The 19,749-nt window shown below is 36.8% G+C and overlaps 1 protein-coding gene across 1 annotated transcript; it reads right to left on the reverse strand.

Annotated features, from left to right (window-relative positions):
• Positions 1-6,948: 6,948 nt before the first annotated feature.
• Positions 6,949-19,565, reverse strand: LOC139937165 (juxtaposed with another zinc finger protein 1-like). The gene is made up of 5 exons (XM_071932210.1): positions 19,366-19,565; positions 15,509-15,581; positions 13,699-13,814; positions 13,133-13,356; positions 6,949-10,163 (listed from the first exon to the last, which is right to left on the reverse strand). Exons 1-5 carry the CDS (start codon positions 19,463-19,465, stop codon positions 9,735-9,737), a joined length of 942 nt encoding a protein of 313 aa, XP_071788311.1. The 5' UTR covers positions 19,466-19,565; the 3' UTR covers positions 6,949-9,734.
• Positions 19,566-19,749: the final 184 nt, after the last annotated feature.

Genomic DNA, 19,749 nt, shown 5'->3' on the forward strand with positions numbered 1-19,749 from the left:
ATTCCAGTGAAACCAAACAAAAGGGGAAAACATGTACATTGAAATTTGGGAGAACTTGTAGTTTGGGAAAACATGTACATGTACATAGGTGGGGCTAGTGTTGTAGCTAGACCAATTTGAGTGGTGGGCTCTAATAAATCCAGCAAGGATGAGCAGTTCCACATAATTACTCATGTTTAGATAAGGGGCCATCTTTCCTGAAGTGCACTCTGGGGGAACGTCTGTGCTGGGTGGCACATTTTCCTCAAGAGCATTGGGCAAAATTCTGAAGTTCTGGGCAGGGCTCAATTTCATAGAGCTGCTGAGCACAAACATTTGCTCAGCATGAATTTTTGTGTGTGCATATTTGCACCAAATTTGATGCATATTGCTTGTTACTGGTATTCAGCTGATGTTTGCTTATCCTGAAAAGCATGTGGAAGTTTAGTTGGTAATCGTGTTATTACCGAGGCAAAACTTTCATGCTGAGCTATTTTTTGTGCTTAGCAACTCTGAAATTGGGCCCAGGCCCGGCACCCTCCCACCATGGCCACAATACTGCTGCTCTGGCCGTTTCTGGCATGAGCTGGAGGCAATTTGTCCCTAGTCCATGTACTCACTTTCCAGCCAACATCTAGGCAGGTGTTGTATTCTTGTTGGCCTAGCTCCTAAATCATTCACACCCTGCTTGCATGGTCTGATTGAGTGGCGCCAACAGTGCCATTTATGGTCCAGACATAGCACATTATAAATGTGTACAAGCAACCATATTTACAGGGTCTGTTGGTAATGGCTGAAATTTACTGGCATTAAAAACTTACATGGTAAGAAGTACAGCAGAAGCTTTGGATAGAAATACATAGGCCCCTAGATGTTAAATTTGAATCGGGATAAAGAATATTCATTGTTTTTTACCCATATACACCAATGTCTGTAAGCACTGTATACTCAGTATACTCAGTACTAACCCCGAGTTCTGTGGAAAAAAATATATCAGAGGCATATTACTCAGGTGGGATTCCAACCCACATGCTTTGGATAGTAAAATGCATTTTGAGAAACATTTCACTTTGAATGTAGCCTACATTTACATGTACTGCATGCATGCAGTTGTGGAAAAACTTTTATCTCAAAAAATGTGAGTATGCATGTAAGAATATTACAGCGCGCGATAGCACTTCTTAAATTGTATATTCCGGTAGAGATTATTCTTAGATATTATTCATAGATTATCTGGTAGAGATTATTCTTCTTGCGTTGACACGCTGGAGTTTCAGGGTTATCTCAAAGACCATCTTTGGAAATGACATTTTCACAGGTTAATTTTATTGTATAAGAGTACAGTTACATACATGTAGAAATCAATAAGATTAGGTTCTCAAAATTCAAACTTAGTTTTACTACATTGTACCTTGCACGAAAATACTGTGTGTAAAAGCACCTTAAGCGTCACTGAGTGACGAATTATGGGCGCAATAAAATAAGCCACAACTATATAGGATAAAACAATGAAACGATTCCAAAAACAAAAGGTATCAATGCCTTTAAAATACCAAATACATAAAGCTATAAGCTAAAACAATGGATGTTTACTTTCATTTAGTATGTTTATTTGTCTCTCACAGTGAAATAGTCAAAATGGTTATTTACATGGTACGTATAATTACACAGATATTCATAATATATTACATTTTATATAGCTCTGAACATTTCTAAATAAGCTTTGGACAAAAATGGGCAAGAAAGAAAGTGTACAAAATAGAAACGCTCGTTAACTACTCTACCACAACGATAAAGAGGAGTACAAAAAAAAAACAAGTACAATACCGAATAATAATATATAAACTACAAATAGTATTTGAAATATTTCACAATCATTGTCTAAAGTTCACTTTTGTTTTTGTTTAACACACATGAAACAACTCCTTCTGTGGCAAAATATATTTACATTTCTTTTGAGTTGATAATATCTTCCTTCTTTGCACTAAAAAAGTAGGCATGATAAAAAGGTTTTCATCTACAAAATGGTTCAGAGACGAGACTTCCTTGGAGCAGACTTCCTTATAAAGAAGACTTCCTTAGACTTCCTTATTTGTTTCCATAGTTTTTATGAATACATAGGCCGCTATTAAGTTCAGGGGAAAAAAAATAATCCAAAACAGAAAGCAGGGATTGGGGTTAAAGGCACTGGACATGTTTAGTAATTGTCAAAGACCAGTATTCTCACTTCGTGTATCTCAATATTTGCATAAAATAGCTAATCTGAAAGTTTTGGCTCAAATGGGGATCAAAGTTGGAAGAGAATAATGAAAGAAAAAACACCCTGGTTGCACAAATTTGTGTGCTCTCAGATGTTTAATAAAAGGCTTCAGGCCTCTCACTAGTTGCGTGAGAAAAACTATGCTTCTTCAGAGTTTTATACTACATGTATCAACAGCTCTTCATTGCTCGTTTCTAAGTGAATTTTTATGCTAACAATTATTTTTAGTAATTACCAAAAGTGTCCAGTGCCTTTAAAGGAACACGTTGCCTTGGATCGGACGAGTTGGTCTATAAAAAGCGTTTTGTAACCGTTTGTTATAAAATGCATATGATTGGAACGATGTTTTAAAAGTAGAATATAATGATCCACACAAATTTGCCTCGAAATTGCGTAGTTTTCCTTACTGTGCGAACTTACACGGTCGGCCATTTATGGGAGTCAAAAATTTGACTCCCGTAAATGGCCGACCGTGTTAGTCGACGAGGTAAAAGGAAAACCGTGCAATTTCGAGGCATGTTTGTGTGGATCATTGTATTCTACTTTCACAACATATCTTTCTACCCATGTGCATTTTATAACAAACGCTTTTCAAAGACCAACTCGACCGATCCAAGGCAACGTGTTCCTTTAACTCAGCGAGACCATTTCATTTGTGTTATAACACTTTTAAATACTGTCAAGTAGGCTACAACACACAACTTTATCAGTGTACATTGTGTAACGAGTGTACATTAGTGTACAAGCAAGTAGAGTATTTTAAGGTTGCATACATTTGTTATTGATAAGAACCGTCTTAATGCATAATTCTCAGGAGAACAACAACAAATATTAGTAACGTTTGCAATTCTAATAATATAGATGTAGGAAAGTTGATTATTTAAGGAAGAAAAAATGCTTATGATTAAGTTGTCTTCATGCTGACAATGTGTGCCCCCTTGCAATGTCTCAGTACATCGCTTTCCAAAGCATTTTACTACATGTACAGACACAATTAAAGGTGCTTTAAATATAGTATCTGGCCAGATAATACAGAACGGTAGGCCCTATACTGTGATAATTGTCTTTGGAATGGACATTGGCGTATGGGGACTCTCTGTTTATTGGGGCCAGAGAGGTTGATTGGCCTGAAAATTAACATAAAATTATATCAAAACATAAGTACCAATTTCTATGGTAACAAGTACTTTTTGCCTCCTCGTTCAAGTAAAGAAAGTACAAATCGTCCTTAGCAACACCCTCAGCAACATCCAACGCTGTAGCTGAAACCCCCACTTCGGATACGGCTTTACTCTTGATCAAAAATTTAGTTGGCAGGTAGAACTCATGAGAATAAAATCAATACTTTTTAGCTTACTTTTTGAAATTCCCAAGAAAAAGTTTATAACCATGTAATTGTACATCGTATGTACGTCTCCCGAAGTTATTGCACCATTGCCTGCATGATTTTCATTAGGAGGAAGGGGCACCTAAGCTTTCAACATTTTTACGGTCATATAAATATGTAAGTACATGTACAAAGAGTATGACAAGCGAGGGGCGAGAAAATAAATATGACTTTAATTGTCAAAGACCAGTCTTCCCACTTGGTGTATCTCAACATAATATGCAAACAAACCTGTGAAAATTTGAGCACAATTGGTCGTCGAATTCGAGATCATGATAAATAAAAAAAACACCCTTGCCACACGATGTGTGCTTTCAGATGCTTGATTTAGAGACCTCAAAATCTAATTCTGAGGTCTCGAAATCAAAAAAATACTTCTTTCTCAAAAACTACGTTACTTCAGAGGGAGGCGTTTGTCACAATGTTTTATACGTATGTACTATCAACCTCTCCCCATTACTCTTACCAAGTAAGGTTTTTATGCTTATAATTATTTTGAGTAATTACCAATAGTGTCCACTGCCTTTAAAGGAACACGTTGCCTTGGATCGGTCGAGTTGGTCTTCGAAAAGTGTTTGTAACCGTTTTTGATAAAATGCATATGGGTATTTTTGACTCCCATAAATGGCCGACCGTGTTAGTTCGCACGGTAAAAGGAAAACCACGCAATTTCGAGGCAAACTTGTGTGGATCATTGTATTCTACTTTTAAAACATCTTTCCAATCATATGCATTTTATTTAAAAAAACGGTTACAAACGCTTTTTATAGACCAACTCGTCCGATCCAAGGCAACGTGTTCCTTTAAAGAGTGTGTAAAATAGTTGTTAATGTGCACACTTTTGAAAGAGAACATGTTGAAAAGTACTACTTGGGGGGGGGGGGTCCTTTAAATGTAGTATTCTCTGCAGGACCTAAACAAAATGCTGAAAACTTTGTGAACATACATGTTAAATAATTATTTGGTCCAATAACAAAGAATACCTAGTCACAGAACAAGTGTCATGAGTAAATGCATAATCCAATATAAATACTACATGTAAGTTAAGATCACATTAAACACTATATAATCTACGCCTCTACTATTCTACTAAAACTACTGCCTCTATTAATTCAGAACCAATACATTGATCTTCATTTTACTTTAATATTAAATCTGATTCCTGAGATTAATCATTATTTAAACAATGTTAAATTATGAGGCAACTTTTTTTACCTCACCAGAAAGATTTTCTGCCCAATTCCCTCATGGAAAAATTATACATACATGTATTGGGTATACAGTGAGATTAACCCTGACACTAGAATGGAATCCACTTCCCCTTCAAAATCAAATTCTTCCTAAAATGTTAACTTGCAATTTATATATATTCATGTTATGTGTTTATCACAAGGCAAGTTTAGCATTTGAATCCATAAAATATGTATTTTAGGGGTTCTACTTGTAGCTCCATTAAACACCAATTGAAATAGTGTATAATTTTTCCATCAAAATATTATTATATTGTGGAAATATTGTTTCACCTTAGAGTAACACCACAGCAAGTGAGTTGTTAATTTTAAAGAGATGTTAAGTCATTGTGAATAACTTGGTGATTTCAACTGGGGTCGATTTCACACAGATATTCCTAACTTAATACTATTCCCAGGACTCTGTAGGCATTATTACAAGTTTTTAAAAGACTGGTCTCAAGTTAGGGCGAGTAACTCGTCTTAACTTGGTTAAAGAGTAGTTTTATCAAGAATTGATATGAGAAAATTAGTTGTTCAATGGTGTTGCAATCAATGTTAAGTAATCAACATTTGCACATTGCAATCAGGGAGATGTTTAGAATTACATTCAACATAATAGGGACAAAGTTTCCAAAACCAGAATTTTTTTTTCAATTTTTTTTTTCACCACATGGAAAGATTGTTTTCTTTTTAGAAATCAGGGAGAATTGACAACTCTGCCATGCAGAGTTCAAACTACATTGTTCATTCCCAATCATCTCACTTTGTTCTTCTTTTTTATGTGTCCATCTACATTTGTTCTGTTTTGTATTTTGGAATGTTTTTAGTACAATATTTTTAAATCCCATACGACAAGTATTTTTGTGTGTATAAGTTGTTGTACTTCAAAAGCCAAAGATATTTGAACATAAGATTCAGCCTTCTCATTGGGTTTCAAAACCGCATGAAACTCTCAATACATTGTAAATCGTTGATTTTCTTGAAAAAAACATAAATATTTTAACAAAAACCCCATTGTTTTTATTCAGTTACAATATGTGTACATGTAGGTCCTTATTTGTGTGCAAAATAATAAATAATTTAAACAAAATTCCCTCAACTTTTAGAAACTAAATGTTCCACTAGAATCAAATGTTGTATGTCTTATATTCACATAGACAATAACTACATTTGTGTACAAATCCAAAAAACTACAACTTTCCAATAAAACAAAATCTTCAAGTGAACATTATTATATTCAAAAACAGGAAATATTAAACCGAGTGCATAATAATAAAATGTGAACTTTGTGATAGCGAACACAGACACAGTATGCATCAAACTATGCTGACGTTGCTTAATTTTGCCGACTAATAATAATTACTGTACATTACATGTCATGCATGTAATAATTTCCCTCAGTTCTCTTAAAACATAAACAGTGAAACGGCTTAATTTAATAAAGCATTAAAGCCAATGTTAAGTAAAGCACACATGTAAATTTGAAAATAAAAATGCTAATCACTGGGACCCCCACCCCCCCCCCCCCACCCCCAACCCCCCCGCTGTCTCCGCTGTAAGTCCTACTGTAGGCTATATTGTTATTTGGTTTGCAATATCACCACATTTGTGTCTACATGTACTTGCCAGGTAGAGTTTGTTCTTTTGGAGAACTGCTACAGGTGTAATTATGTATTAAATGTACAGCAACAAAAGATGGTTAGGATTTTTCATCAGTTCTGAAAAGAACTGTCCTCGTATTCAACTACTACCTCGGCGGAGGGTAGAAAATTGGCTGGGACCCCTTCTTTAACTAATAGAAACCTTTATACACACTACCACAAAGGGAGTGGTCTCACTGTTTCTTAATTGGTCTCACTGTTTCGACTATACATGTACATTAGCTTGCTAGTCATCACACAAGGTCTGATAAATTATGTAAAATATGTATTGTGCCATGTCATACTGTCCATCACTGAGAAGGTATACGTGTTACTATTGTCAAAGGTTTTAATATCTGTAACCATGAACACATCACCATCTTAAAGCAACATCATTACACTTGAGTGAGCTCTTCAATAACAATTCCCCCTCCCCCCCCCCCCCCCCCCATCACCTAGGTCTATTGTACACGTAGATTATGAAAGGCAAATCAATCACCAGCTTCATATGGTTGCTCATTACATATTTTCGTGCATTATGAATCAAGAAATGAACTAGCAAAACATTAACACATGAAAGCGGGTTACATGGGGGGGAGAGTATGTCGTTGCTATGGTACCAGCAGTCTGGCATTTTGATTTTTTTGATCACCCTTTCTTGCTTTGTTCCCTCCTCCCATTATTATTACATTTTCCTCTCAACGATTAGGCATTGCACTGTTTGTAAACGTTGAAATAAAAGTGGCCAAAAGAAATGTTGATGCTATCATAATATGACACTCCGTGTCATAACTAGGGCATTATTAAGCATGCTAAGTAGAGCTGCTTAACCAGAAAGTATGCTCAAACATTTATTGCTAAGCAGGATACCAGTCACAATGGTTGTGACAGACAGGCCTGATACTTCACAGAGGAAACAAAGGTGATTGCCTCCGTGTCCCATGGTCATTGCCTTGGTGCCCTTGAAATGTAGAATTTTACAATTTCCTCTACAAGGTGCCCTTTACCATAAAGAATATGCCTCGGTGCCCTTGCCCTTTTAAAAATGAAGCGTACAGGCCTGGACATTACATACAAGTAATTGCCAAAATGCTGAACTTACAGAATTCAAAGCAGGCATCACATTTCAGACGCAATGGTTTTTAACCTTGAAAGTGTGCTGCCTTCTGGACTAAAAATTGCTCATTTGCAAACGATTGTCTCTCTTTGTGAGCCTAGCTTATGGTAAGCTCACAAACACTATTGCAGTCTGTCATCTTGTCATGTATGTTTAAATACATGTCAGTTTACCTTAATAATCATTGTATCACCTCTTGTTTCTCTCTTTAAAGAGCGGGTCAAAAGTCAAATTCAGTTCTGTGATCACTTATTCTTCAATAACAAAAGTGAAAGTGGGGGAATTCTTTAACCTCATGTTAAAATGGTGACAAAAATTACTGGATCAAAAAACAGAAAATTTACTAACATGTACATACATGTAGATAGGAGCCCCTCTTTCCTTTCAATCTACCATCATGGCAACCTTTGGCAATAAAATATACTCTCCTTTTACACTCTTACACCTAATATAGACTTGAAAGTGTTCCCTACTTCTTCCAATAAATAATATACCTCATAATGCACAATACCCATTGCCATTTAACACATATAAATCTCTATTAGCGTTACTATTCCTTACGCAAAAAAACTTTTGTCAAGCGAAGACAAAAAAAAATAATTGATACAAGTACATGTACGTACATACATATTGAATGCTGTTTTCCAATTGTAATGAAAGATAGTTTGTTTTTGCTTTCGCATATCCATGAACCTGCTTAACAAATAGTCATGATTTCCGAACCAAACCGCTCACGCCACAAAATTCCACAGGAGACTGCAGAGACCAAAGACACAGTACACAAGCCTTAGTGAGTGGCAAATCATGTTTTCCCTCATCACAGTGTAGTTCCTCAGTCAAGATACTGTACATGTACATGTACATGTAGTACTAACACAACTCAACTACAAATAAACTACACTAGGCTGAATTTTCAGAAGTCAAGAGTAAATTTCTGGACTCTGTTGTCTGTAGACGTTCGCACTCACAATATCAAAAGCGAAAACTGCTGAAGAAAAACAATTCTTGAGATTATCACGTGTACCTGCAGAGCACCCGAAAATTACTGCTTAAATTGTCTTGTTGGACTTTTTTTTTTTTCAAACAGTGCTTAGCCCGGTAACCTGTACACAGACAATACCACTAGACACTATCGGTAATTGTCAAAAACCAGTCTTCTCACATGGTGTATCTCAACATGCATAAAATAACAAACCTGGTTGTCGAAGTTGTGAGATAATAATGAAAGAAAAAACACCCTTGTCACACGAAGTTGCATGCTTTCAGATGCTTGATTTTGAGACCTGAAAAGCTAATTCTGAGGTCTCAAAATCAAATTTGTGGAAAATTACTTCTTTCTCGGAAAGTATGTTACTTCAGAGGGAGCCATTTCTCGCAATGTTTTATACTATCAACAGCTCCACATTACTCGTTACCAAGTAAGGTTTAATGCTAGTACTTATTTTGAGTAATTACCAGTAGTGTCCACTGCCTTTAACACTGTGAATTCCCTCTCTGCAATATGTACACTTCAAGAGCTGTACTTTGGAATGATATCATTCACATTATGTGATATGTACACCTTGTTCATTAATAATAATGCTATAAATGTCCAGATCATGGCCGTCTGTTGATCATGTTCACACTATCGTGGTGCAGTTTCCGCGAAAACTGGTCAACAACCGACGGTCACTTCCAGTAGCCCCCATTTCCCAACATGGAGATTGTTTCTTTTGAAAAACTAGCTTGTGGAGGAGACTAGTTCCAAAAGTGCACATTTGAAAGTGATCTGTGCTTATTCACACAAATAAGACTAGCAACAAATATCTTGCATACCTTGTCAGTAGCCTCCGCTAGGAGTCTAGACAATAGCAAGGTGTTTAGCCCTACAAACAAAAGAGCAAAATATGGCTGGAAAATCTCTGTAGATATTTGCCCGTCTTCATAGTGTCCAACTAATTGTTAGCACAACATCCAAGCTACAGAGTAAAGCCATTGTTATGGGTGAATTCAGGGATCAGAACTAACTGCTAGATCATGTAGCTTAAATCACAAAAGATTCCCCCATGTTTTAAGGTGGGTTTTTGTTGTCATCTTGTTAACAAAATTAACAAGGGGTCGTTTTAGTTTACCTCTTTCGTCACTGCATGATCGCTACAGCACTTCCGTCCGGCTGAATCTGCTGAACCGACACCACTGTCCCTTCAAGTTTTGTGTGCGCAGCCATTATGGCGGCATCCAGATGGGAGGGTAATGTCAAGAGTGTGAACCCCGATGAAGGTGTCGTCGGGGTGAGGGGGGTCAGTGGGGTGCCAGGCTCCACCGTTCCACTCCCCGTCGTATTGACCACAATCTTCTTAGGCTGCTCGATGAGATTGGCACTCTGTAGTGCCAGTCCCAGTTGATTCGCCGAGAGGATGGGCGTGGCGGTCGTCACCGCGGTCTGCTGCGGCTTGGGGGAGGCGCTGGGGGTGAGCGTCGTTGGTGGATGCTGAATGTTGACGTGTTGGCGGAGACCCTGCGCAGACTTATAGCTCTTCCCGCATCGGCATTTGTAACTCTTCTTCACCTAAAAGAGGTTTGCAAAGTGAAGTTTGCAGTTTTAGTTAAAGTTAATAACAATTTATGGGAGTCAAAATTTTGACTCCCATAAATGGCCGACCGTGATAGTTCGCGACGTAAAAGGAAAACCGCGCAATTTGGAGTGATACTTGTGTGGATCATTATATTCTACTTTTAAAACATCTTTCTAACCATATGCATTTCATAACAAACGGTTTCAAACGCTTTTTATGGACCAACTTGTCCGATCCAAGGCAACGTGTTCCTTTAATCAAGAGACATACTGTACATGAAGCACACTACTTTTGAATTTTATCTGTCTATCTCTCTACTTGCTTTGGAGTTCATTCACTCCTTACCTAAATCTTAACATCCTTCTACTTTAACAAATAATATTATAAAGGAAGCTTATGTTTGAATATCGTTGTACAATGGTACATTTTATATCCATTTTGCTAGCCTACTGTGTAGTTCATAACTCAGGGTCCTACGTTTGTTTTTGTTTGTGCATGGCTGTATGTTATTAGTTTACTTAAGCAACATGAGCATTTAGTCCTCTTTTTATAACCTACAGTTGTTAGTGTCATGGACACCTCTTTCATGGTCACAGACTCTATTGTTGTCATCTCTTATGTACACATATTTCTCATTATAGGCTTAATGCAATGCTTTATACATTTTATAGGGACCTTTATATGCCAGCTTTGATTCTTTCAATATGAATCCCTCCAACATTTACCTTGTTCCCACCTCTACATTTTTCATGCGCTTGAACTTTCCGTAATTCACTTTTTTGGTTTAATAATAGGCCTACTACTATGAAAGACAAAACCTAAAGCCTGAACCTGTCTACCCACACATTGACGATTAAATGCCACCTATTTTAAAGCTGGATGTAAAGAGCAACCAAGCTTTTATGCTTTAAAGTCTTGAAAAAAGTCAATATTTATTTTTTGGAACAGATCTAACAATAAATGATGCGCTTAAGATTAAGGGGTAGTCTTTATCTTTTGTAGAGAAAATATTTCAGGGATGTGAGTAACTATTCATAAAAAAAAGAGGAAAAGAGTAAAACCGGGCAAGAAAAAAAGAGGAAAAGATGATACTTTTGTACTCATGTAAAGTGAAGAGAAAATAAAAAAGAGGAAAATCAAAACCCAAAGAGAGGAAATCAGCTGAAAAGAGGAAGTCTCACATGCCTGATATTTGAAATGATTTATTGATTTTTTCTTTTTTGAGAAGAGAAGAGAGATTTTTACAGACAAAACAAACAACAGAGAAAAAAACAGAGAACATTTTTATAGATGAAACAAGCAGAGAAAAAACAGAGAACATTTTTACATATAAAAATATGCACAAAATATCCTATTAAAAAATTTGCATTCATGTTACAATGGAAAGAAAACAAAAAATACATTAGACATTGTAAATTGTATAATGTTCAAATGGACAAAAGAATATAGAATGAGTATGACAGTACATGTATCTGTGAATCAAAGGCAATTCAATAGAAAGTACTATCTCTCAAGAACTCTAAAAATGTTATCATTTAATGATAAAAAACAAGCTAAACCGTTTACATTGTATTATACAAAAAATGCATTAAGTCAATAATCAAAACAAATTTACAAAGATGTTTTACTGTGAACATTTTGGCATGAAAAAAACCAACATAGATATTCTGTAAATGTCAAGGACACACATGAAGGATGAGAGATGGCAATGTGAAAATTCCTGAAAACAATGGCGTGATATTCCATAGATATTAAATGTGCACCTGGGGTAAAGAATGTTATTTGGTTCTACCCATACACTACGGTTTAAAGCACTGTATACTCAGTTCATTCCCAAGTCCTGTGAAAACAAATGAACAGGCATATTACTCGCGTGGGAGTCGAACCCACGACCTTCGCCAACCAAGAGCAGATGTTACCAACTAGACCACCGAGATTGCCCGGTAGCTAGAGTCAGTTCGAATTCTATATTTAAGCAGCAGAAACTGCAACGACTAATAGATGTTAAATTTGAATCACGGATAAAGAATATTAATTGGTTTTACCAATACACACTGATGTATGTTAAAGGAACACGTTGCCTTAGATAGGTCGAGTTGGTCTTTGAAAAGCGTTTGTAACCGTTTGTTATACTAATGTATATGGTTAGAAAGATGTTTTAAAAGTAGAATACAATATCAACACAAATATGCCTCAAAATTGCGTGGTTTTCCTTTTTCTTTGCGAACTAACACGGTCGGCCATTTATGGGAGTCAAAGATTTGACTCACATAAATGGCCGACCGTGTAAGTCGACGAGGTAAAATGAAAACCACGCAATTTCGAGTGATACTTGTGTGGGAATCATTATATTCTATTTTTAAAATATCTTTCTACTCATATGCATTTTATAACAAACGGTTACAAATGCTTTTCAGAGACCAACTCGTCCTACATGTATCTAAGGCATCGTGTTCCTTTAAGCACTGTAATAAACGTTGCACTCAGTTCATTCCAGAGTCCTGTAAAAATAAAAATAAGCACATTAACCATCTGTTCAATCGTTGCAGTGCCAGCTGCTATAACTGCCTCTAGCATGCAATCTTAGTGGTCTAGTTGGTAAGACATTTGCTCTAGAATGTCAAAGGTTGTGGGTTCGAATCCCACCCAAGCAATAAACCTGTGGATTATTTTTCCCACATGACTGAGGAAAACTGTGTTACACACATCGGTGTATGGTATAACAAAATAAGAATCGTTGATAAATTAATGAATAGAAATATATTCACGACCAGTGTGGGCAGTGCTGGCAGGGCCCATTACTCACAATCTTTGCCAGCAATGATAGCCCAAACATTAAACACGAATACTTGTGTTGATCTGATTGCCCTTGGTGGCTTTGAACTTTTTTTAATTATTAGCCCACCACTAAAATGGTCTTGCCCTGATCACGACCAAAAACTAAAAATTTACATCCCTGTACCTTGTTCTCCTTGCGGTGACCGTTTTTCGCATGGTACTTGATTCCATTGACATTCTTGTAGCGCTTTTTACAACCCGGGACGGGGCAAAGGTAGGGTTTGTCGTCTCCGATCTGAGGATTCATCGTCCGGAGGATGACATCAGAAGTGTACTCCTCTTGCGTCGTCCATGAATTGTCGCTGTCGGACTCCGAGCCTAACTCGTCAAATTCATCATATTCACTCCCTTAAAAAAAATTAACCACGACATGATGAAGTCACTTTGTTAATCATGCCAATGTGCCCTGTGCTTTTTTGGGTGCCCTTTGCAAAAGGCCAAAACAAACTTAAATTTTTTCGCATAAAGTGTCTCTTCGAGACGAAGTTCAAGGCCTGTATCGCTGAATTTTATTAGTTTTTGTTTGTTTGCACATTGTCTGAAATAAGCGTGTATCGGGTTAGGGTGTATCGGCATGCACTGATTCCCTAGCTTAAGTGCATTTGGGAGAACCTTGGTATCGATGTTAGGTAAATTGGTTCAATTTCATGACTTATAAATGGCAACATATTGACTGGGCAGATCTAGTACCTGTACTCGGTGTTATACTTCTGATAGTAGCCACACTGGGCGCGCTGGGTTTGGGTCGTTTCTTAACCACTGGTGTTGTGTCATGGTGGACGTGCTTTGCAGCATCGGTCACAAACCTGTAATAATTTTTAAAATCAATTTTTTTAAATTAATTCAGCGCATCTATCGAGTTCAATTTACTAATAATATCCTGATTTGCAGATAATTTGATTAAAGATGGCAAACGACAAACAACAATAAACAAATATAGTAATGAAAGTCAGTTAATTAAATGTTTTATACAATCGCATTATCACCTAAGCTTAATTTTACCTCATTTTGTTTACCTTGCTCAATTAAGCATTTACCATATTTCACTTAATGCTAAATAGCCATTATTAGTAGTATGTATTTACAGAAAAACAACACATGTGGGCCTAATGACTTTTTTAAAAACATTATGCAAAAAACAAAAATCAATATTTGAGTTGGATGTTAACCGACACGGCAGTCAATATCAAAGGTTAGAATTTAATCATTAAATTAAATAATGCAAGTAAATGTTCCAGAATATGATAATGTAAAGAGATCACAGTTTTAACCCTTATAAGATGTAGCAGTGTTCCTGATCAATTTAAAATCCTCCAAATTCTGAACTGTGTAAACAAAACTGAACTATTTCATTTATAAGATTATTACACAAATTTTAAGTACACGATATTATGAGTTTTAAAATCACATGGTAAAACTTGGACTGCTCCGAGTGAAATTTTAAACATTTTAACTGAAATTTTAATTTTATCGGCCACATTTAGCGCAAATAACTCCTTGATATGCTAGATGAGCATGGTCAAACACTGCGAATATAACATAATAGAATTTCAAGTGATCATGAAACAGCCACTTTCCTTTTTAGCAATACGAATAATATGGGGAAGTCAGAACTCAATGGATTACATCTATATTAAATCATTGCGGTACCTGCTGCTAAATATAGGAGCTGCTTTGCCTCTAGCCACTGATCTATTAGTAAGACATCTGCTTTAGCATCTGCTCTAGCATGGCAAGGTATTGGGTTCAAATCCCACCCAAGTGATAACAGGCATGCAACTGTAACTTCACCAAAAAAGGAGGTTATGGGTTCAAATCCCACCCAAGTGATAACAGGCATGCAACTGTAACTTCACCCAAAAAACGAGGTTAATAATTACAAAACTTGATTTTGAAAAGTATTTTACAATTTTGAATGGTAAAACGGAGACTAAAAAAAAGAGGAAATCAGCTGATTATGGTGGATACACGTTCATTACATTTTAAACACTATTGGGTTTGGGTAAGTTTGTCTGTATACACCCAAACCAAACAGTGCACTCCTATAGTGTCCACAATACCTCAAATAGGCTTATATAACCTGTGGATTTTGTTTCAATTTTTTTTTAAATATACAATGCTATACAGAGGGGTACAAAACAAAAGTTAAAACGAATACCGGCCCGATACTTTACAGAGGCATCAAACGTGATGGCCTCCATGCCCCCTGGTTATGCCTTGCTTTGGTGCCCTTAAAATGCTATGTAGCCCAGTAGAACTTTACAATATTGATAATAATAATAATAATCAAAGTCTTGTATAACGCGGTATCCGCGAATGCAGGCGCTCATGGCACTTGCTCAAACAATCTGCACCCGAGTCAGCTGAGCTCCAGGTGTCCTTTAATACCAAGGAAAAATGCCCTGATGCCCTTGCCCTTTCAAAAATGAAGCATACAGGCATGACAGGCCTAGGAATACATAACAGAAGAAATTGGCACTTGTCAAAAAGTGAAACTTACTTGATGACGTAGCTCAAGGCCACAGCTGAGGGTTGTTGTCCTTCTTGTTCTTCAACAAAATGGGGATCAGAATCTATTGTAAATAAAAATAAAACAACAATAACACTGTTAAATGTCTATGCACGCCTGATACTTCATGGAGGAAACAAAGGAGATTGCCTCAATGCCCCCTGGTCATTGTTTTGGAGCCCTCGGAATGCTCCAGTAGAAATTTAGAAGTTCCTTAGGATAGGGTGCCCTTTACAAGGAGAAAATGCCTTGGTGCCCTTGCCCTTTCAAAGATTAATCATATGGGCCTGTCTATGGTCTATTTTGTTAATAAGCGGGCCATAATTCCAATAAAAGCAAGACCACTCTTCAACACACTTTGGCTCATATAATTAACACAGCCTTAGGCAGGATAGGCACTCTGCATTGAGCAAGGTTCTCTAGTTGTTCGTTTGTTTTATTTTCAAGAAAACTTACACGCACGAAACAAAACTACTATAGCCCCAGATAGAATTATCTTCTTTTTTTTTTAAATATATCAGGGCTAGAATTTGAAGAAAAAATCCACAAGACTGCAGGGCTTGAAGCTCAACACTTTTACTACCAGAATTTATTTTACAGTCTTGACCAAAATAAAAACGAACTGAACAAGCTCTCAGAGACGATGCATCTCATTTGAGTTTTGAATATTTCGATACTCTTGAAAGATAATTGAAAGTTAATTCTTCCACAAGGACATCACACACACAATACATTTTATTTAATTGAAAAACAAATTGGGTTTGTCCCTTTGTGTGTTAATTGGCCTCCACTAAAATAACAGTGGTCAAGTGTTAATTTTGAGCCCTGTATATTTGCTTGTGAATGTACCCTCGTTCGGTTGAACAAACAAATACTTAACACTGAACTACGGCTACTGCTGCACTACTGAGCACCAACACTCAGCAGGGTTTTAAACCCTTCAAAACAAATTCGTAATGGCATCACAACTCAGATGATTTGTGCCACATTTCACACTAAATTAGCAGGCACCTCATCATTAAAAAAAAAAAAATTGGGTAATTGGTAAATTTAATTTGGTAACAAAAAATGTATTGAAACAATTCTTTTTTATAATTGTTCTTCTCAATTTTCTTTAGGTAAATTTTCTAGTTCCTTACTCCGTGGTAAAAGCAACATCCCATAACCATGGCTTCCTTTAAAGCTATTGGACACTTTCGGGAAAAAAAGAAGAAAAAAAAAAGTTAACAGATTTACAAATAACTTACAGGGTTTATAAGATAATGGTGAAAGACTTAAATCTTGAAATATTATTCAATGAAATGCTTTACTTTTTGAGAAAACATTAAAACAATATCAATTCTGAGAATTACGGATTTATTTTAAACACATGTCATGACACGGCGAAACATGCGGAAACAAGGGTGGGTTTTCCCGTTATTTTCTCCCGACTCCGATGACCCATTGAGCCTAAGTTTTCACAGGTTTGTTATAAACAAATTGTGATACACGAAGTGTGGGCCTTGGACAATACTGTTAACCGAAAGTGTCCAATGGCTTTAAAGACACTGGACACTATTGGTAATTGTCAAAGACCAGTCTTCTCACTTAGCATGCTTAGTGTACCTCAAATGGCACATCCACCACAAGCCTCGGATTTTAGGATGATGCCTCCATGTGAATGATTGAACATGCATAAAACAACAAACCTTTGAAAATTTGAGCACAATTGGTCATCGAAAAAATAATGCGAGAAAATAATGAAAGACGAAGTTGTGTGCTTTCAGATGCTTGATTTCGAGAACTCAAATTCTAATTCTGAGGTCTGGAAATCAAATTCAAATATATTAGTAAGAAATTAAATTGCTTCTTTCTCAAAAACTACGTTACTTCAGAGGGAGCTGTTTCTCACAATGTTATTTACTATCAACAGCTCTCCGTTACTTGTTACGTACCTGTAAGATTTTATGCTAATAATTATTTCCATTAAGTTACCAATAGCGTCCAGTGCCTTTAACTCACAGACAAGGCTGGAGTGAACTCTTAAAGACAGTGGACACTATTGGTAATTGTCAAAGACTAGCCTTCACAGTTGGTGTATCTCATCATTATATGCATAAAATAACAAACCTGTGGAAATTTTAGCTCAATCGGTCATCGAACTTGCGAGATAATGAAAGAAAAAACACCCTTGTCACACGAAGTTGTGTGCGTTTAGATGGTTGATTTCGAGACCTCAAGTTCTAAACCTGAGGTCTCGAAATCAAATTCGTGGAAAATTACTTCTTTCTCAAAAACTATGGCACTTCAGAGGGAGCCGTTTCTCAGAATGTTTTATACCATCAACCTCTCCCCATTACTCGTCCCCAAGAAAGGTTTTATGCTCATAAATATTTTGAGTAATAGTGTCCACTGCCTTTAAATGTAACTCCACACCAAATTGTTTGGACTTTCAAAAAGATTGGAATGCCTGACCCACTGATAAGCACCTGTTGTTTTTACCTACTAGTTAGTGCCATGGAGCATCATGGCATGCATTGACGAATGTTAGTACTAGCCCAGTCCTGAATCATTGATCACTTCTGCAAATAATTCTACGGATTTGGGACTGTTGTGTCAGATGTTGGCAAACTTCAACATGACTTTTGACAAACAATCTCATTTGACAGCTTTTTATTTATTAAGCAACGCATTTTCAATGATTCGGGCTTACCCCTTAGGTCTAATGTTTAAAAAATATAATTAGTTGTTTGTAAACTGGTCTATCGGAGCTCGACTTATTTGATTACTTAATCAACTACATTGTAGTTATAGTCATTGTCACTCATCACATAAAACCATTGCTCAAGCCATACTTGTACTCTTCTTATATGTATGTCCATGGAGGAATGTCACTGTCAGTCCCTTTCTGTATGTTTCCATTCACATTATAAAAAAAAGCCAATCCGAAGCAGTTTCATCCATATTTTATCACTCCAAGATATGAAATGCAAAGTGTGGAGATAAATTATTTCCTTCACTCTTTTTAGCCAATCTTTAGTGTACTATAAGTAAAGATTCTTCCACAAAACTCAAACTTCGCCATCACCATGAATGATGATGCTGTAGTTAATTAATTAGTCCCCTGTTGGTGTTTGTTTGTAAAACAAAGAAATACATCATCCATCATTATACAAATGCTGCAAAAACATGTTTAACGTTTATTATGGTCATGAGTTGCACAAATCAAGAAATTGTAATTCAGTAACTAGACGACAATATTTATTCTAGTCATTGTATAATCAGCAGTTAACTGGGGGATTCGAACCCACAACCTTCCTTGTGTTGTGATTGCAAGTCCAGCAGTCTAACCACTTGACCACGGTGAGTTGTGCATGTTGTGGTTGTGTGTGTAGAGTCTGCTTATGCGATTGTTGCTTTGCTTTTGCCTTTGCACTATTTACAAACAACAACAACCTACTTTTGACTGACTTATCATTACAACAGTGTACATTAGATTTATAAATTATAGAATGATTACCGTAATAATAAAACAAAGCAAAAACACCAAAGCAAGAACTCAATGTATCATCATGCGACCAACTAAGCATCGTTCTGACATAAACAAACGGGTTTAGAGCTATCAGCTAAGGTAGGCTACGTACGGCTACGCTTCATCTCTCCATTTTAAACCATTTACATCCTTACCCGGCCCAGCAGTGACACTTGACTGTTTAGTGCATGCATGTGCTCAAACGACGTGCGTAATTCATGCTGCGATGATGAGCCATGCAATGACAATAGACAAAAACAAACCCCACACCCGGGCACCGAGCAATTGATACACAAACCTCACAATAAACATGTCGTATATCATCCCAAATTCTAACCTATATGTGTGTCTTCAATGTGCTCGATGAGTTGGCCTAGGGATGAGAATGTGAGAGTACAACCGCTGAACTTGCATGTATTCGTGAAGAAAACGGCCATCTCAGAGACAACGGGCGTTCAAGATGATGTTGACATTCTGCCGGCCCAAGGACGTACCGTCTGTTGTTAATTTGGCGCATGATCTCGCAATCGCACGCAGTAGTACTACGTATGTCTGTGTGCGTTTACACAGTACACACAAAACATGCCATCCACACAAGCAGTCAAGCACTACATTGTACATGTACATACCATGTATATTGACATACATGATTTTCCCGGGAATCGCCTCGGGATTAACGACGGCTGTTGACGGTTTTTGAAATGTCAAAAATTGATTCATA

This window comes from Asterias amurensis, chromosome 5, assembly GCF_032118995.1.
Source record: "Asterias amurensis chromosome 5, ASM3211899v1".
Lineage (NCBI taxonomy): Eukaryota > Metazoa > Echinodermata > Asteroidea > Forcipulatida > Asteriidae > Asterias > Asterias amurensis.